At 38.6% G+C, this 20,588-nt stretch overlaps 1 protein-coding gene across 1 annotated transcript in view; it reads right to left on the minus strand.

The window, feature by feature from the left end:
- cdh16 (cadherin 16) overlaps nt 1-20,588 on the minus strand; it is a 73,610-nt gene that overhangs the window by 9,146 nt on the left and 43,876 nt on the right. The window contains exons 13-16 of the mRNA XM_002941993.4: nt 17,553-17,803; nt 16,338-16,471; nt 5,719-5,958; nt 4,836-4,952 (exon numbers count right to left, since the gene is read on the minus strand). Coding sequence (XP_002942039.3) covers nt 4,836-4,952; nt 5,719-5,958; nt 16,338-16,471; nt 17,553-17,803 — 742 coding nt within the window. The remainder of the gene's footprint in view (nt 1-4,835; nt 4,953-5,718; nt 5,959-16,337; nt 16,472-17,552; nt 17,804-20,588) is intronic.

Raw genomic sequence — 20,588 nt, forward strand, 5'->3', positions numbered from 1 at the left:
TATTTCTATGATAATATACATTTTTGATTCATGTAATGAATATTAAAGTAATTGTGGCTGTTTATATGATGAATTTAACTATGGTAACATTTAAGGTCCTCGTGTTTTTTGGCAATATAGCGATTATGGCAAAATATGTTTTATCCATTATATAGATCATGGTAGAAAAGACTGTAGCACAGTGATCCCCAACCAGTGGCTCGGGGGCAACATGTTGCTCACAAACCCCTTGGATGTTGCTCTCTGTGCCCCCAAACCAGGTAGTTATTTTTGAATTCCTGACTTAGGGGCAAGTTTTGGTTGAATAAAAACAAGATGTACTACCAAATAAAGCCTCCTGTAAGCTGATAGTGTGCATAGAGGCTACCTAATAGCCAATCTTAGCCCTTATTTGGCTCCTCCATGAACTTTTATGATGCTCTCCAAGTCTTTTTACATTTGACTGTGGCTCACAAGTAAGAAAGGTTGGGGATCCCTGCTGTAGCATGTATAACATTAAATGACATTATGTAAGGAGCATAGAATGACTGGACAATGTCAATAACAAAAGCTTCTTTGGGCTTTTGATCACTCTGGTAAACCTCAGGGCACCAGGGGATCCCCTTGTGATTAGAAGAAAAGGCTCATGTTCAGCTGTAGAGGTTGTTTTTGTACAGCGAGAGTAGGAAAGCTGCGGAATTTACTCCCAGGGGAGCACTATTTGATAGGTTCAAGTAATGGCTCAATGCCTTTTGTTTAAAAAAAAACAGAAGATGCAAGGGTACTGTTACTAATTATGACATATTGTAGAAAAACCCTGCTTCTATATTTACCTCTATTAGGGGCTATTTACAGCATATGCAATTTTTTAGTGATAAAAACAATTACCATATAAAAGTATTAGGCGAGCGAATGGCTGTACTGGATAAGGGTGTTAGATGTCACGATGATGTTACAATAACTTTTACTGCACATTATATTTGTATACTTTGCAACTGAGCTGTGATTATTATGTTATTTTGTTACATATTTATTACATGAAATGTCTAAAGCTGACCGGGCAAATGAAAATATGGTTCTGTTGCCTGGATGTACTATAAAGAAAATGTAGGGGAAAGTTACCAAAACCCGTGGATATTTCCACTCGGTGTTGCGCATGGAACTCCATGTTACAATAGTATGGAACTTTATCTGACGATTTACTGTAGTCAGCAAAAGTCAGAGGCAGGAGTTTAGTTTGTATTCATTTATGATATATCACCTTCCACTCAAAGGGAAATAGAGGACATAGTGGTGAGATACAGATTACTGTTTGATTCAAGGTCAAGGAGGGATCAATGACAGAGGAAAGGTCGCTGTTGCCGCCTGCTATTAAACACTAGAACTCTGATCTCATAATAATAATAAGTTAAATAATGAAAAATAAATTATGTTGCTCCCCACATGTACATTTGTCATGACTCCCCCAAAACAAACTGGGGCAAGAAAACATTGTCAATACAAAATGTAATGCACTCCTAGAGGAAATGGAGAGAATATCCAACTATTCTAGAGAATATCTAATTTATCGTTATGTCAGTGAAGCAGTGCTGCAGAAATGCCTTTGTTTTTGACAACTGGGTTATAAACTGAAGTGTTTTGCTAAATATGCAGTTTGCAATGGATAGCAGTATATGAGTAAATGCTAGTAGAACAGTAGAGCAAAAGTACCTTTCATAAGATGTTATTGGGCTTATATTTATTAAACTTAATTTTCTCCAGCTTGAGATTGTTCATCATTTACAACAGCGCCTGGTCCAGTGGAGCTTACAGTCTAAAGCTGGTCATTAGTTGAAAGATCTTGCCAAATGGATTTTTCCCAAATATGCCCTTGAGGTGAGCAATAATGGGCTGAACGGATCACAAAGACAGGAATGTTGGCTGTCAGCCCCTATATCAATGTGTTTTCTCACCCTGACCATATTTTTAAAACTGCCAGTCTAGCCAATTTTATCCCAGGTATAGATTGGACAGGCCCATCAGAGGGCCCCATACAAAGTCCAGTAAGCTGCTAACTTCCGATGGCTTTTATTATCCTGTATGACAAAGTTGCATAAAATTATGTTAACTTTTTAAAAAGCTCAAGTTGTTTTTGGTTGGCCTCTGTCCTTAAAAAGTTTCTATAATTGATTTTTTCCTATACTTATGTATTATAATAGTGTGAAGATTTTGTAACAAAGGTTGAACAAATTGTGTGATAATTGAAACCTATGTTTATGTATTAATTTATAGGCAAAATATCACATGTGCTGATTAGATGTACATATTCAATGTATTTCCTCGTCATTACAGGAATAATTGTTACAGTATGTTTTGGACTTTTTGACCATAGCAACACCAACAAATTCATTGGTCTGTTATGTTACCCAAATGATTTGACGTACAGTGTAAAATGCAGGTCAAATCATTTGGGTAACATAATAAACCTACTACTACTGAAACTGATCTGGTGCAGACCCTGTCAATCACTGGTGGTGCAGGGGTGTTTGCAGGCAGGCAAGGCTCATTCACAAGTATGAAGGCGCATTAAAGTATTTCCTATCATTGTGGGTGTTTTCAGTAACTGATCCCCTCCACTTTCTGAATGGATTTGCAGCCATGCTGGTTGTCTGGCTGCCAGACCTGGATGATTGAATGGATCTAGCCCCCTTTCTTTGACAGCAGAAAAGTTTTGCTTTCTTTTCCCTAACCATTCTGTAATCACAGTTAAAATATGCACTGAATACTAGAGAAAATGCTATTTTTTTTTTACAGCAGCTGTGGGCACTCTTAGATTGGCTCTGTGTGCTTGGAAAAAGAATTTAGTGCACAAGAGAACACCTTAAAGGAACATTGGCTCTTATTTATTATTACACTTGTCCCCAGGTACCCTCTGTTTAGCAAATGCCTCCTTGCCTGTGTGATGCTTTGCTATGCATCTTCACGCAGTGCTCATGTTGGCATCAGGGGTACATGTTCTGACTTGCTATGGGGGCACCATGATGCTGGCCAAGTGCCCATCTTTGTTTTTGGCTCACTTGCTGATATACCGCTTTTGTGTAAAGTACAGTGCTGGCATTGCCAGAGAAAGGGCAATGATAAGGATTAATACTAGCAGGTAGTGATGAGCGAATTTTTTCGGCAGTCATGGACTTCCAGTGAATTTACGCATTTTCATGAAAATTAGCCACGGAAAAATTTGTTGCGCGTCAAAAAAGTCACGGTCGCGCCAAAATGGGAGCAGTCACGTCAAAATGTTGTTTCGCAAATTTTTCTGCAAAGCGAAACGGGACAGATTTGCTCATCATTACTAGCAGGGTTTTTCAGGTCTCAACTAAGGATTCTTTGGTTAGCCAATAGTTCTACCCTGGTTAGTTGATGTTATGACAGATCAGCTTGGGCCCAAAATGGAACCCTGCCAGGCTATTTCTGCTTCCTTTCTGAAGACAATCCAGTTTTTTGGAATCAGGAGGTTCCTCATATGCATCTGTCTCAGACATTACAACACAGATGCACACACAGATGCTTTACAAGTTTTCCAGCAGTTTTTGCCTTCACCTGTACCCAGTGTCCAGTGGTGTAGAAATAGAATAAGCTGACACCACGGTCAGGAGAGGGGCCTGGGGAACACCTTCCAACCGCTCTTTCATGTCCTCCGGCCTACTCGCATATAAATCCTTACTCCCAACCCACTCTTAGATTGATGAGTGGGCAGGGAGCTATACATGAGCAGGCTGGGGAATGAGAGAGAGTGGGTGGAGGGAATGGGCCCAGGGCTGGTAGGGTTTGTTAATACTGCACTGGGCCTCTCAAAAGATCTTTCTGCAGGGGGGCCTGGCTGAGATTAGTTATGCTGCTGACACTGTCCCCACACCTCAGCCAGTGGCATAAAGTCACCCCAGAAAAGAAAATTTCAGGCTCCCCGCTAACTGAATTTAGCGCTGCTGTGCCTATTGATGTAAGGAAACTCTTGAGTTACTGCCACTTCCAGGGTTCCCTTCGCACCTCAATAAGTGCAGCACACTTACAGCTGAAGAATTGGGTGCAAATGTCATTCACACACTAAAAACCACCAGGCAAATTATTTAGGGGCAGATTTAGCAAAACACGAGTTCGAATCCCAAATGGGAAAAATTCAGATTGGAAACGGAAATTTCTGAAGATCGCAAATATCACGAAAATGCTTACCAAAAAATCGTATTAGTCACGATAATATCGTATTGGCGATCCGAAAGTCACGGAATTTTCGTATCGAACTATTGTAAACAGTGGCAGAACCTTTCCGAATTTTTCGTGCGGGCGCTCGAAAAAATCACACGCTGCGCGAAAAAGTCGGGTCTTGGTAAATCTCCCCCTTAGTTTGATATTTGCACATCCAGTTGCGGTAACTTTGTTTTTTCTTTTTCCTGTGTCACTTTTGGGATTTTGGTTGCCCAGCAGTCCTATCCAGGTTTCAGTTTTGCTTTCAAGGTGGCAGGAGCTAATTAGCCTGCCTGAATATTTTGGAGTGTGGAAGGAAACCAAAGTACTAAGAGAAAACCCATGTAGATATGGGGAGGACAGTTCTTTGCTGAGAATGCCCAAGCTAAACTGACCTCAGACTCCCAGTGCTGCATGGTAGCAATGCAAAACACAGATCCACTCAAGGTTTTCATGCATTAAAATTATATATACCCCCTCCCTCTTTTCCAGTATTGTCCCCTGTGTGCTTTAAATACACATAAAATGGCCAATATGCATTTTAGGTTATTATGTAATATATTTGAAAAATCAAGAAAATATTGGAAGAAGTAATAATTATCAAAAATGTAAATGTTCATAAAATAAAATTCACTTACCTGGAAGGTGCACATGCTGACTTTGAGGGGGTGTCCCACTATCTGTTATAATGATTAGAACGTAATGCACCCTAGGCTCCAGGTAACTAATCCCCATTGATAAATAGGCATGTGTCCCTAAATTGTAAATAAACAATATTTAATTACTGACACACAGGTTTCTAATACTCATATTTTACATTTTTACAATAGACTGGACAATATTATTATAGTTGAGTTGAGTTGATATGTTTGCTTATACTGCCTGCTCAGGTGTTTGACAGGGAGATGCAGTTCAACAGAAAACAAATAACATTTCTCACAGCTCAAAATCTTCAGCTTTGGTTCTAAATATCAGGTAGCATTTGCTTGTCTACAGTTTAAAAACAAACATCTGCAAGCAGGTTGCTATGGGTTACTAAACCTAAAGCAAATAATAAATAACACCCCTAAGATTTACTCTGGCTACTATTAAACTAGAGACAGTATTCCCAGCGGGAGTTGTAGGGTCAGGACAATTCTTGTGCAATGATCATCTTTTCCATGGCTGAGCAGGGTTTAGAGGGCTTTAAAAGATTATGTTAGGAAATGGAGTAAATGTAAGCTATGCCATCGCTTGGTGCTACCCACTCACTCAATATTAATACATCAAAAATGCAAAGACTCCATATTTTTATGCATTGCATGAAATTAGCTAAGCATTGAAAGGCTGCTTGTACAGTTTCACCCTGTATATTCAATTCAGGTTAAGCAGTTTAATTACACATGGATAGAGGAAGCATGGGAAAAAAATCTCGTCTTGAAGGATATGCTAACAACCAATTAGACTATTTCATTCATATTGGTTGTTGCATTGCCTAGATGCTTGAGTGATCTACAACTATAGTTCCAAACCTATACATACCATTAAGTGCCGTTACCCTCCATCTTGACTGAAGTGTTGGCTCATTTGAAAGTGTGAAGGTAAACGGGGCACTGTTTTCCACTGAGTCTAGGTCAAAAGCCCTGATGATGATTCTCTGATTGTCTCTTCTTGGGGTGCAGAAATATTCTTCAGAATAGTCTCCCACCAAAATTGGGATATTATCGTTGACATCCAGGATGTAAATGACAACATCTGCTGTAGCTGATAGACCACGGTCACCTATAAATAGGCATCAATAAGCATTAACATTGAGGCAAGAATTAAAGTTGCATATACACACCTATAAATACCTTTTTTGAACATCAATAGGACTTGTATTGAAAATGTATTCTGCATATTTTAATTTGTTGTTTTGGTATTGTAAAACCCAAATTGCTTTTATTTTTGCACTACCACCTCTCTTCTAATTATCTCTAATTGGTTTAAAATGAGATAATGAACTCTGTAGAAACAAACCCATTTCTTCCCTAAGTTGCATTTTAGGCATTGAGATAAGGAGCACTTCATTATACAGAGGGCTCTTCTGTGTACTGGCAATTATTCTTACTACTGTCTTCTCCTGAAACAGTGACCTGGGAGAAATAACAAACACCATACATTCAGTATATGGAACAACAAGTATATTCATTGAGCTATTCATGTTGAAATAGGGGGTATACTGCCCCTGTACACGTTCACAGAAGAGCATAGTACTTGGCAAATACTATCTCTAAATTAGAGATGCCCGCACATATACATACAGTTTTTGTGTATATTTCTGGCTAAACTGTATAATGATCTGTGTGTGGGTTGCCCCCAAAATAAAAAAAAATAAGAAAATAGAGCCAACAAATGGCCTGATTCATAAAACTGCAGTTAAGGTGTCCATCCAAATGTGTGGCCAACTTTCATGTCCCGGGTTGTTATCAGTCAGATATTAGGAAACTCAGCCCACATGTGTGGCCAGGATTATATAAATATCTGTAAGATTTTAAGGATGTAATTATACTATTTATATGAAGGTTCCTAGAGCATTGATAAAATAGGTACAGGTATATGCTGAATAAAACACATAAGCATTTGTATTTAGCCCAATAACAGCAGCCTGTGCTAGCACACCTCCGAGGACTCTGAGCAACTAGTAGTGTTTCATTCAGGCTTGCAGACAGTCAACCCTATTGAGGTAATAGTTCAAGCTATATGTTATGTGTAATCACAGACTAATTGCCACAATGAAAATAAGCATTGTCTGTGGGGAAAGAGACCATCTCAGGGCCCTCTTTTTGCCAGGCAGATGTTTCTCAGCACAAAAACAGGGAGCCTTTGCTAGTAGGTGGCAGCCTGGAGAGATTAATTGCACCAATGATCTGCATTTAAACTCCACTGTGATTTTCTCAATTACCTTTAATATCAGAGACTAAACCATGGGGATGAGTAACAGTGTGATTCAGCGGCATTTTCCTTTCAGTTTTAACTAACCAATAACAATGGACAACAGCTAATAGTATTTGTCATATAAGAACAAAAGCACAAGGGGAAAAAAGCTTATTTGGAAAGTAAATGCAGTTTAAAAAGGTCCTTGCAGTGTGCGCCTAACTGCAATCCATTAACTGTATACTAAGTTCTAATGCACCATTTCAGCACGTGTGCATTTGTGTGCAAGACGTAAAGTAAAATGTCTTGCAAAGAAGTGCCTTTATTCATAAAAAACTTGCTATAGAACTGTATAGGCCAACGAATGACTGCTGATTACCTTTGCCTGAACAGCTTACCTGTTAAGAGCTCTGCAGAGTGGTCCAATAGCTTTAATAAACTTTAACTGGCATCCCTATAGTTACTCTATAGTTTATTTATATAAACTATTTTAGAGCTTCTGAAGCAAAGACACAGTTGTTATCACCACAGGGTTATGGAACAGTATATAATGGCATATATTAAACACGAAAAACTGTTTTAAGGCAACCTTGAATGCACTGCATTTCTGCCATTTGAAAAATATTTTTAAGCTTCTCAGACTTCTTATCTGGTAGGCTGCCAACAGACTGGAAGAAAGTCAGGGTAATTTTAGTGCTTAAAAGGTTATATGGTTCACAGAGGGCAAAATGGAAATAAAGAAAGTCCATAGAAATGCGATTAAGTTAATAAGGGGGCTGTAGGACCTTGTTTATTTAGAACTGGCCAGGTTAAGATTGTTTACATAAAAGTTTGCTGTTTCAACTAAGGTCTGTTGTCCTTGGGGGAAATATGTGACCATACAGTAGATAAAGATCAGGTTACAAAGGTAGAGCGTAGTTTTTTATAGTGCATCCTCAAACTAGACTTGGGTTATTAGTGGTCTACAATACTATGCTGTATACAAATAAATATAATTGACATGTTTATTGGAGACCTGCAGGCACATACTTAATGAATGTAATATGTGTTAACCAATGGCTAGAACCATAGAATATGGACCAACTGACATATTTGACACTGGGGGAGCAGTGTGGATACAATGTACATCTAGGATCATGCATTGGGGTTTTAAAACTAAGCAGGCTACTCATACTGGAACTGTTAGGAATGTCCTCTATAGAGTGGGGGCCTACCTGCAGACAGTACAGTAGGTAACAAAATATCAATCTGCAGTAACTAGGGCCATTAAAGTATCCCTATACCATCTATGTGTACTTGGTATGGTACAGCACATAAACATGGCACATGGCATAATAATAATGTTTATTCACCAGCACATCTACTTTGGGTATTCTTTAAGAAAAAAAAGCTGACTTCATCTTAGGCTGAAAGCCGCCTGGGGATTTTTCTGCAGGTGTATTTTAGCATCACAGCTCCAGAATCGTCAACAGGGCTAATTGTTTGGAAGGAATGTTTAGTAAATTATCCTCTTGTTGTACTCCCAGTTATATATATATATATATAGTAAAATAATATTTATAAAAAGGGTATATTTTTACATTTATTTTGGAATATCATTTTTACTTTTCTTGGCATTTTATGACATATTTAGCCTGGTTCCTTGAAAAAAGTACATTCAGGAGTAATAAATACACCTCTAACCAAATAGTACATTTAATTTGCAAATAGTCAGCTCCAGACCCATAAGGATTTGTGAGGAGAAGAGGGAAAAATGTCTGGGGCAACAAAAATAAACAGAACTAAAGGCAATGGCACACGCAGCTTTTTCTTTTCTTTTTCTGATGGCACGATACTACCCCACAATGTCGGACTGGCCCACCAGGATACCAGGAAAACTCCCGGTGGGCCCAGGTGTCAGTGGGCCCTCCTGCTCCTGACCATTTGGCCTGTTTCATGGTCATTCCCTATTTCTGAATGGGAATAAAGAGGGGAAATAGATGGAGGAATAGATGTTAGCATGTAAACAAAAAAGACTAGGAGAATAAAGAGGTTGGGTGAGGAAAGGAGGAAAAACAGTTTGGAAAGCTGGCCTAGGGTCTAAGGTTTTCTGGTGGGCCCCTGGGGTCCCAGTCCGACACTGCTACCCCGTGTGTGCAGTGACTAACATGCATGGCTTATGTTTGTCAGAACACACAATGGGGCATATTTAATAAAAAGCCAAAGTTACAATTTGACATATTACCAAAAATGAAAATTCACCATGACTTTGGCAATTTACTAACAGACGAGTACAACACATTTAATCAAATTTACCTTAAATTAGTGATCATTCTCTTCACATTGATGAAAGTTCACATCTTTTGGACAGTCAACATTTCTCTAGTGAAGCTTCATTAATTGATTAAGAGCACAACAATTAATTTTTTACGAAGAAAAATAAATTTCTGCTATTGGTGGTTTTAGGTTAATATACAGGAATTCATAACAGTTTTCCCAGGATATTGTGCTACCTCTTGTCTAGGACTTAGAGGGTTGGGGCTGTGATGTAAAGAGATGAAGCCATGATGTAAAGGTCCAGGTTGTGGCATGGGGCTGCAGAGATTTGGTGGGTAGGCATAGTTACAGAGGTGTTGGGGGAATAGAGGAGTAGAGGATGAGGTCTGAATCCTATCCCAGGATTATCCCCTTTTTGAGACAATGTCCTGCTGTGTTTGCTGTCAGAACAATTTGTGTGCTGGTTTTGATTCAAAGAACTAGGTGTAAAGTTTTATATACATTCTCTTTTTATTGATAAGCGGAGTAGAGAGCTGCAGTTTATTAGTCACTGCTTGGGAACACATTTTCTTTTAACAGTTTCCTGGCTTTAATTGAATAATGTTAATTGAAAATTCCAATCTCTGGGTTTATTTTACTCATGCAAAGGTCAGTGCAAATTGCAAAGTAATTTGCCTCAATCCATTTTCAGCTTAAAGGAGAATGCAAGTCAAAATTTAAAAAGCATACTGCCCAATAGTCCTCCTATTGTTTAGTAAAATCGCCACACTTTTGGCTCACCTAATCAAATATTTACTCAGTCACACTTACTTCACATTTTCTAGAACAGGCAGCCAAAAAAAAGGTATTCTCCCTTCCTTTCCCTCCTTGCTTCATACTGCACATGTGTTTCATTCCCTCCCCCCCCTCCCCTCTGGCAGATCTGCTTCTGATTGGCTGGTGTGCATGTGTAGCTCAGAACAGGAGACAGGATCAAGTTACACACATGCTCAGAGAATAGGAAGGCTGCCGCTGGCAGCTACAGCAAGGGGAGAGAGATTTCAGTGATGTCACTGGAGTCTTCACACTGCTGTAGGCTGCCAGCACAATATCTCAGAGAAGCAAGCAGGGATCTGGGAATTTACATATGCAGTAAGTACTTAATAAGAATGCCTTTAAACTTACATTTTATTTATATTAACCTTTCATTGTCCTTTAAGGGTTCATACTGACAGGCGTTTTTATCTGTGCTATCTTGTGGTGGTGTTCTCCTGATTTCCACTGTGGTTGTTTTCAGACACAGGTGGAACGGAGCATGTTACAGTCCACCTGCATCCATCACTTACATGCACCTGTGTTAGTACAGCCCTATATGGAAGAATTAAATGCATTTCTTCCTGCAGTGGACCACAGGAGTACAAAACCACAGGGGAGCGAAGGAAGAAATGCTGGTGAGTACTAGCCCTTACTTGTGCTGTGTGTGAAATTGCTAGTTGTGCCTGCTTTGTGGAATAAGGTACAAGGGTGCATGGATTAACATCAGCTATGCTGGAATTATGGGAAGTAATGGTGCATCATGGCTAAAAAATAAAATGGTGTATTGCTTGCTAAATGATGTACCTCTTCAGTTGCTAAGGCTGATGTCAGACGTGGCATATTCTCGGCAAGCTGAAAAACGTTTTCCGAGAATACACCCTCCGCCTCCTACTTGTGCCTGCACCGGAATGAATGAGATACGCTTTGCAGTCTCTCGCGTTTTTATGCGTATATCGGCTACATCTGCCTGCACCCGAGCGTATCTCATTCATTCGGGTGTAGGCACGGGTAGGGGGCATTTACAGTAGCAGGGCGTATTCTTGGCAAACAATTTTCGGCTTGCTGAGAATACGCCACGTCTGACATCAGCCTAAAATCTAGTAGTCCTGTTAGCAGACCTGGAGCAAACTTTGCAGCTGTATTAAATTTCCCCTAATGTGTCTTTAAATCAATGCAGGCTTTCTCTCTGACTGATCCAGAATTGCCATGTTGTGGATGTTTGCTGCTAAGTAATTATTACCAAAATAACATCTTATTGAATTTAAATTCCTTAAATAGATGTTGCTGTGGCTTAGTCAGCCTGTAGCCTGCGTCACTCCTTCACCTCTTCCAAATGAGAAATGACCCCCCGATTCATAAAACACACTGCCTGGGAGAATAAAGCCCCCAGCTAGTTCTCTATAAAATATATTTCTTTCACTGAGAAGAAGCCTTGAGAAAGAAAGGCACCCATGCAGAGGTATGAAGCTACATCAGTGTCTCATCTTTTATTATAATAAACACATCTTTATTAGTCTGTAATGCATTTCCAAGGGGAGCTGTGTAATTTGTGCATAGTTCTCATGTCTTAAGTATCTTTCTTATAGACAATATTTAAGTGCTTGTTAAAGTGCAATTCACTGTCACTTCCAACCTAAAAAGATTTAAAAAAAAAAAAAAAAAATTGGCGTTAGACATTAGCCAAATTGTCTTTAATACTCCCTTCTTCATAGTATTGTTCTGTTTTTGTTTTGTGGTGCAATCTTCATTTGATTTAATTCAATAACTATCAATATAAATATCAAGCATGATTGCAGCTTGCTTTAATTTAAAACTGGTTAAAAAAATATGTGGGTTTAATTGGGAAAACATTGGCTACATGGGTAGGCATACATGATTCCTTATTCTAATGTTATTTGTGTCTAGCCTTTAATCTCTAGAAGCATAAGGGCAATTGCAGGGGTGTAACTACAAAAGAAGCAGACTCTGCAGTTGCAGGGGGGCCCAGGAGTGTAGAGGGCCCAGTGAAGCCCTACATAATTGAGCTATCTCAATATATCTTAGAAGAAAAAAGTAAACTTTCCAGTATTTTACTGCCCTAAATTCAATTTGCTGTGGGGCTCAGTACCATACAGTTACAACGCTGGGCAATTGGGCTCTTATGAACCCAAGGCATTGTGCAACTTCCTATGTTTACACCATCAATGAAGCATATTCACCAGCAGTCCACCAAGTGTTATTGTGGGAGAATGGCAAGTTGCAGCCATTGAACCACTAAATACATAAATTTGCATCTGTTTTGGTTAATTACATGCAACACACTATTTCATTCGATTATGGAAAATGGTGTCCTCATTAATAATATATTAATGAATAAACAATGAATTCCATTCAAATACTGCTCACCAACCCTTCTGAAATCTCTCAACTTAGCCCTATCCTGAATCAAAAACCTTTTGAAATAAACAATAATAGTACATGGACCTTCTTTGGTTCTGGATTTTTAATAAGGGCTCTGGTTGTATGAGTCCCCAGTTATTCTGATAGCAGTCCTGTGGAAAACACACCCATGTCTTTGGATACTGAGTAAACAAAAAAGTATTTTTATATTTAACAGAGATATTTCCTAGATTTTGAAAACAGTTGTCCTTTATTAACTGTTACACACAACACTTAGGGGCAGATTTATCAAAATGTGAGTTAAGAGCTTAATACATTAAAACTCACCCGCTGTTCATTCTATTGGATTTTAAGAAGCGTATTTATTAATTCGATCCACAGGGTTAGCGAAGAACCCTTTACATAATGCACCTATGTGCAAGTATCTGGAGCTAACTGTTTATTGTCAAGCTTATTCATGTCACAAGCCTGTTGTGCTGGCCCTCCTGGGGAAACTGGAACAGTGGCTGAGGGGCTCAGCCTCAAAGCCGATTCATATGAGATTTGGAGAGAATGACAATTTTCAGTGAGATTTGGGGCTATATATGACATATACACCTGAATATATACATGAATGTTTTCATATATTTGTAACCATGCTATGAATTAAATGGCTTCTCGCAAAAGGTTCTGCATTTTTTTTGGTTCTTGAACCAAAAAACTGCTCTATACAATGGTGCTAACTCTGTTCTTGCAACATGTGGTTATATGGGGGTTAAACCATATCAGCAAAAAAAAGCAGTCACTCAAAAATTCCAACATAACATTTCAATTAAAGTATATTTTTATTGAGTTTGCATGTCCATAAACGCTTTACACCTGCTATGTGGCACTTAGTCATAGGCACACAGAGTAAATGAAAACTGCATATAAAAGGATTAACAACCAATAGAGAGAGAAAAAAATACTAAGCCCAGGATTGTGAGAGAATACTTTTTTCAATCCTGCGCAATGCTCTTTTTTGTTTTTTATACATAAAGTTTTTTTCTTTCTCTCCCCTACCCTAGTATTCCTATTGGTTATTATTCCTATATAAACAGTTTTGACAAAGTGCAATGTGGTACAAAATGTGTAAGGCTTTAATGGACATACTCAATAAAAATATACTTTTTTTTAACTGAACCATCATATTGTTTCAGTGCCCTCTCATTTTACTTATATGGCTAAATCTACTACCTTTGGCTGTAGGTTTGGGGCTTGGCACCCAAACCCTATGTGAGTCAACATGCTTTCTACATCTATGGGGCTATTGTTCTTCTATCATATCAAACTTAAGTGATCCAATGTAATTAAATAAGGACAGCAGGCCCAGTGCCACTAGGGGACCCAGAAGTAAAAGCAGCTTAGGTGGAGGTCGTGGCTGACTAGAGTTTGAATTATATTTCAATGTTTTTAATATATGTTTGCAAAACATCTCACTGTACGCAAAGTATGTGAGAGAGGGGACCCAAACGAGAGTTTGGCATGGGGCCCAGTAACGTCTATTTAAGCTATCCAGGGCCCAGGTTTGGGATGTTTACGTAGCTGCTGTCCGTGTAAAATAAGGACACCAGACTGTCAAACCTCGTTGTGTATACCAATTTGTAGTTAAGCAGCAAGCAACACATTGATTTTGAATGAGATACAATTTAATAATATTATTATTAATAATTATTATTAATAATAATAAGTTATTTGTAATTGTTAAAAGCAGAATCAGTCTGGGGACTGCACAGGGGTGCTGACTATTAAAGTGGTTTAAAGCAAAAGATGTTCATTCATTGTCATACACACTCTGGATGACATCAGTGTTTGTGAATCAGCATCCAAGTCACCATTATGATGGTGATGATCCTTACTAAAATATATCAGATTTATTGCATGGGTTGTATGCAGGAGCAGTTTCAGATCACAAAGTGAAAATAACAGTATATTTCTGTGCAGCTATCCCTGGCAATGAAAGAGTTGAACAAGAGACATTTGAGTCTGAAACTCATATGGAGGAGTGAGTCAGACTAAGGTCTGGAAAAAATACTAAAAATAATGCTGAGTGGAATAATATAGCCATATCTTTGAGTACTGTGTTGTAAAGTAAAGTGCTGATGCCCTAAGATATTTTTAGTCTGCTTTTATTCAAGGATGTCTTGTTTCAGTAGTGTTGGCCAGGCTGTATTTTAAAAGTATAATTCAACCATTTATCAATAACAGGTATCGGATCAGTTATCCATAAATCCAGTATCCAGAAAGTTCCAGTTACAGGAAGGCCATATCCCATACACTGCATTTTAATCAAATAATTGAATATTTTAAAAACAATTTCCCTTTTTTGGTAATATAACACAGTACCTTGTACTTGATGGTAACTACACTGCATTGATCCATACTGGCGTCAAAACAATCCTATTGAGTTTACTTAAAGCTTACATTTTTAGTACACAAGGTATAGAGATGCATATTACTGAAAGACCCATTATCCAGAAAAGCCTAGTCCCATGCATTCTGGATGACAGATCCCATACATGTACTAACAAAGTTTCTTCCCTTTATGTACATATATATGAGCATTCCCAGGGCAATAAAAAGGAAGGAAACCAACCTACCATAACATTTCAAAGTATCACAGAAATTTACAGTAAGCATAAAACATCCCTAGAAAATCAAAAAGCTGCTTAATGGCAATGGCAAATCAGGAGCGAATGGCAGGACTATTCCCATTAACTCAAACTGAATACATTTTAAAACAACAACAAAAAACATAAACCAAGGGAAGGAGAATACAATAACAATAAGAAGAATCTGAATTCATAACAGGAGCAGATAGCATATTCCTTTAGTTGGTCGTGTAGCACATCAATAATGGGACTAAAGCTTTTCTCTATGCCCACAGGCTTGGCCCTGTAAACTGAGCTATGGGTGACTTTGACAGATCAGGGTATGGATTATGACCCCTAAAGAATTGAGCCCAGTAATGTTAAGGCCTTTCTCATTACCTTGGACCTAAAAGATATTAATGGAAAATAAAGTCCTATTCTGCAGCTTTTTTTCTTCTTCGTTGTAGGTAATTGACTTTGGATGTAGAAGCCATCTTTCATTTAGGGCTGATTTGGAGAGTTACTTAACAAATTGAGGAAAGTGGAGTAAACTTTATATTGATATTGTTAACATTTTGAGTAACTTTTCTTAGACTTAGTTTAGTCAGTAGTGATGAGCGAATTTTATTCGGCGAGCATGGATTTGCAGCGAATTTCCTTATTTCGGATGCAAAATTTGCTGGCGTCGTGTCAAATTGGGCTCAGTTGTATCAAAATGGTGGCAAAATAGGCGCGGTCACGTCAAAGTGGGTGTGTCTTGCACATTTTTCTGTCGTTTCACAAATTTTTTTGGAAATGGGACATATTCGCTCATAACTATTAGTCAGACATTTGCACTTTTAGCCCAGTGTTAAACTGAATTAAGCTTTACATGCAAAGCATGTGCTGATTTTTAAATTCTTGGCTTGGAGGCAAGTTTTGGTTGCATAAAAACCAGGTGCATTTTAATTAAATAATTCAGATGATTAAAAATTGTTTCTTTTTTCTCTGTAATAATAACTAAGATATAATGAATCCCTATTGTTTGGGTTTATTGGGTTTAATTAATGTTTAAAACATTTCTTATCAAACAATGGAGATCCAAATGATCTGTTTTCGTTATCTGGAAAAGCCCAGGTCCCGAGCATTCTGGACAACAGGTCCCATATCTGTATTATATTGAAACATGCTTATGAATTAGCTTGTCAGACACAATACAGAACATACCTTTTTCCTGCACCAACACCTGCACAGTGTATGTGTCTTCAAAGACTTCTCTGTCCAAAGAATGAAGAAGCTGAATCTTCCCAGAATGCTCTTGGATGGACAGGCATCTCTTGGAATCATTCCTAATGCTGTAACTAAGGAACGAGGATACTGATTTTTACATTGCATAAATGTAGAGAGAGAATATATTAAATATATTACATCTGAAACTTGTATGAATAAAAGATTATTATTTCCCAGCCTCCTGTTGCCACCCCAAGCTAAACGCAGAGTTGGAAATGATATAAAGGCTTGCCCCCCCCCCCACCATGCAATTTTGTCTCTTGAAGTCAGCAGGAGTGGATTTTTGCTGCCCCTGATAATATATTGATATTGATCTCCCCCATTTTTCTATGAATACCCTTTTGCTCCAAAACCAAACAGGAAGGATAATTGTTGACTGATAAATATGAGTATAATGTGTTTAAATATGTGTTTAAATATGGCAGAGATAAGCTCAGCAAGGCCAGGAACTAATGTAGAATCACTGTAAAGCCTGTATAAATGATTATATTTATAATACAACTATAATTACAGTATCTGTATTTCAGCCGGTTACTGCTTAACAGAATCCAAAAGGGATAAAGCCAAGAAGCCCTCACCCGGTTGGAATGGCATGATGGAGAGGAAATAGAAATTCTGAGAAACACAGCACTGAGTTTATACTGCTGGTTTCAATATATATGGTTGTATAGCAATACATTGGGAATAAACTAATCAGAGCCGGGTAGGATTTGTACTCGTACTCAAAGATTTAGAGCAAGGCCTTATACATTTACTTTCAATATTGTAAATGCATAATAATAATATAATAATATTGTAAGACATGACCCCCCTTTTTTGATTTTATGTGCATAAAGCCTCGAATATAATTGTATTTGTTTTTTTAATGCAGACATACCTGATTACACATACTGAAAGGATACCATGATAGCCTATGTGTGCTCACTAGGACCAGTTCCCCAACCCTGCACTCTTCACCTTGTTCCATTGTAAAGTTATGGATTCTGGGACTTGAAGCACCTCTGCTTTCCATTGTGGGTGCACATATCCTCTGAAAAGCAGAAAGACTCCAAGTGCCTTCAAGAAACCCCAGTGGTTGCGAAAGTATTGTGGGTTCTAGCTGTCTCTTTCTGTATATTATTAGCATTTACTATGTATATTACCAGCACTTACATTAGGCCCGCCTGGTGGTATATATCAGGATCAGAAGCCTCAACAGCGAGTATAACTGAACCAGCCTGGGCACTTTCTGGCACTCTGACCTCATATTTCTTCTGGGTAAAAACAGGAGCCTCATTCACATTTACCACCATAATATGGATTGCAGCAGTAGAAGTTGGACTGTACTCTGTTCCTAACAGTTCAGCCCTGTTCCTTACGGTAATAATCAAATTGTATTCCTGTGTTTGTTCATAGTCCAGATCCTAGAAACAGATATCAGATTTATTATTTCTCTTTGTTTTCTCCACAGAAAGACTGTCAAATTGATGGTTATGCAGGCACTGAAAAGAAAGAAACATCTAAAGAGAATTATTTGACTGAAAGAGGAGAAACTCTTAACCTCATACACGCCCTTACTGAAGCTGTTCCCCTAAAAACAGCAAAAGTCCCTTTTTTGCACTTACTGGAAATCTCTTCTTTCATATTTAGAACTTAGTTGGTCTGTAATTCTAATTAAACGCATAAGGGCACCTGCTGTTAGGGTTGCCACCTCACCCCTTTAATACCAGCCACATATGAAATCCACATCCTGCATATCTAAGTAGCAAGTAATTTAAATGCATGCTGCATGGCAGCAAATTAAACAATGTGTCTGGTATTAAAGGGGTGAGGAGGCAACCCTACCTTAAACCCTACCTGCTGTAGTATTGAAGGTTCAGTGCCATTATTCAGTCTACAATGCTAGTTCAGTGGCTTTCCTGACAACTATATAGGCCAATAACTGAAGGGAGCTTAGTAAACAGGGTTTAAGTGAAAATCATTTTAGCCCTTTAAATCTCTTTATAAAACACCTTGGTGATCCTATAAAGTTTCAAAGCAAAGAAAGATCTTTCAGGGAAGGGTGGGATATCTTCCATTGACTTCTACATGATCTTGACGAGTTTTAGATGGCGAATTGTCGGATTCTGAATTGTCGCATAGTAAAAAGTCACAACTTTTTTCAACGTTAGTAAATGGCCCCCTATATATCCAAGTCTTTTGTACACCTGCAAGCCATGCATTTCGATTGAACCTTCTATGCAGTATATAAAATCAAATGTACTGTACACAAACATTTCTTTTGGGGCTAGAGACACACTAAAAAATAGAGGGGCTGAATCATGGGCATCCGCAAAGAGGGGCATGGGGGGCAAGAGCCACCCCCCTGGAATTTAGCATACCTCACTGAATGGAGTAGGGAGGTTAGAGCTGTAATGGCTGCATCTTCTCTCTCCTTCCAGCTTTCTAGACTTCTTATTTTCTCATTAAGTTTTAGTCCTGGTACAGCTGTGTGGGTATTGGATTGGCTGCAAGGGAGGTTCAGACTTTTGTCCAACCCCCATACATACCAGAACTCAAACTTTGTCCAGAAGCAAACCAGTAGTGTAGGAAGCAGTGTAGGGGAAAAGCAGATGCAGGTAATACAGCTCTGCCCTCCCTACTCCATTCTACAACACAACCAGGGCCCCTTAAGACCCAAAAGGCACTGGGCAATGTTACTTCTGGCAAGCAGGTACCAGTTTGAAACCATTGCCTTGCCACGGTAAATATCAGAATGGACTGCTTAATGGACATTTTTTGTGATTTTTTTACAGTTATTATAGTGGCATGTCTGTGTTTAATATGGTGGATTCCTGTAATAACTATACTGGCACATTTGGGGTTAATATGCAGATTATCCAATTTCCATAGCAATTATAGTGGCACATATAGGTTTAACATGCTTGTTATCTATTTTTTTTGTGTGATTATACTGGTTAATCTAGGGTTAATATGCTTGTGATCTATTTCTGTCTTGATTTTACTGACACATCTGGGATCTGTTTTGGTAAAATGGGTAAGTGCATGTGGGCAAAAAATTTTAGCAGCGATGTGCACAGCAGATTAACATGATAAGTGATGAACAAAATTTTTCGGCAGGCATGGATTTGCCATGAATTTCTGTATTGCGCAAATTTTTCAGCGAAGCAAAACGAGACAGATTCGCGCATAATCACTAATCCTGATTTATACTCTCTACTATTTACAATGTAAATTGTAAGGGGCTTTTCTAATTAATTGATTTCCTACAAACTATTTGTTGTATACAGGCTCTAGAAGAACAGGTTGTTTTTGCTTGATGACTTTGCCCCACCCATGGAAAATTTTCTGGAGAGTAGGGGCTGATTTTTAGCATACATTTATCCACAGGCCAAGAATCCATCCCGTGTGGCAGTGCCCTTAAGGTTCCCATACACCTTAAGATCCTCTCGCTTGGCCCTGGGGCCAAACGATCGAATGATAACGACGGGTATAGGCAACGAGCTGATGCGGTCCCCAATCCGACTAGATTTTTAAACCTGCCGATCGATATCTGGCTGATTTCAGGCCAGATGTCGGTCGGGCAGTCCCGTCGATAGGGCCCATACACAGGCCGATTAGCTTCCGAATCGGTCTAAGGGACCGATATCGGCAGCTAGAATCGGCCCATGTATGGGAACCTTTAGTCTCTGTCAAGACTGTGATCACCATTGTCTACACAGCAGGGATAATTGATTCAAAAATGTATGTGGTGGGATGGTTCAAACATAAAATTGGCCTTTTTATCTCCATACTTGGTTTGATTGTCAGATTTAGTATATATACATAACCTCAGTATCACCCATATATAGTGTATTTCAAAATTACATGAACATTTAACTTCTTCATTGTCCTGGGACTTGTATTTTTTAGTTAAAAGCTGCACATTAGCATCTAATGACTCCAAATTCCTGCAGCTTAAGCTTTTGTGTTTCTGTTCTGGTGCGTGGGAAAATGTCAGCATTTCAATTTTTTCATGTGCTTGCTGTTAATGAAGGAGACTGATGGTTTAACCCACTGTGATTCAGAAAGACCATCGAAAAGCAGTTTAATCAAACTGATAAGCTTCTCTTAGAACTGATTAATATAAAATCTATTTTCACATATTCTAGTAAAGTACTGCACTCCCCCAAATACGCCTCCTTTACACCCTGTGCTTTGACCTATCCA

Source organism: Xenopus tropicalis, chromosome 4 (assembly GCF_000004195.4).
Source record: "Xenopus tropicalis strain Nigerian chromosome 4, UCB_Xtro_10.0, whole genome shotgun sequence".
Lineage (NCBI taxonomy): Eukaryota > Metazoa > Chordata > Amphibia > Anura > Pipidae > Xenopus > Xenopus tropicalis.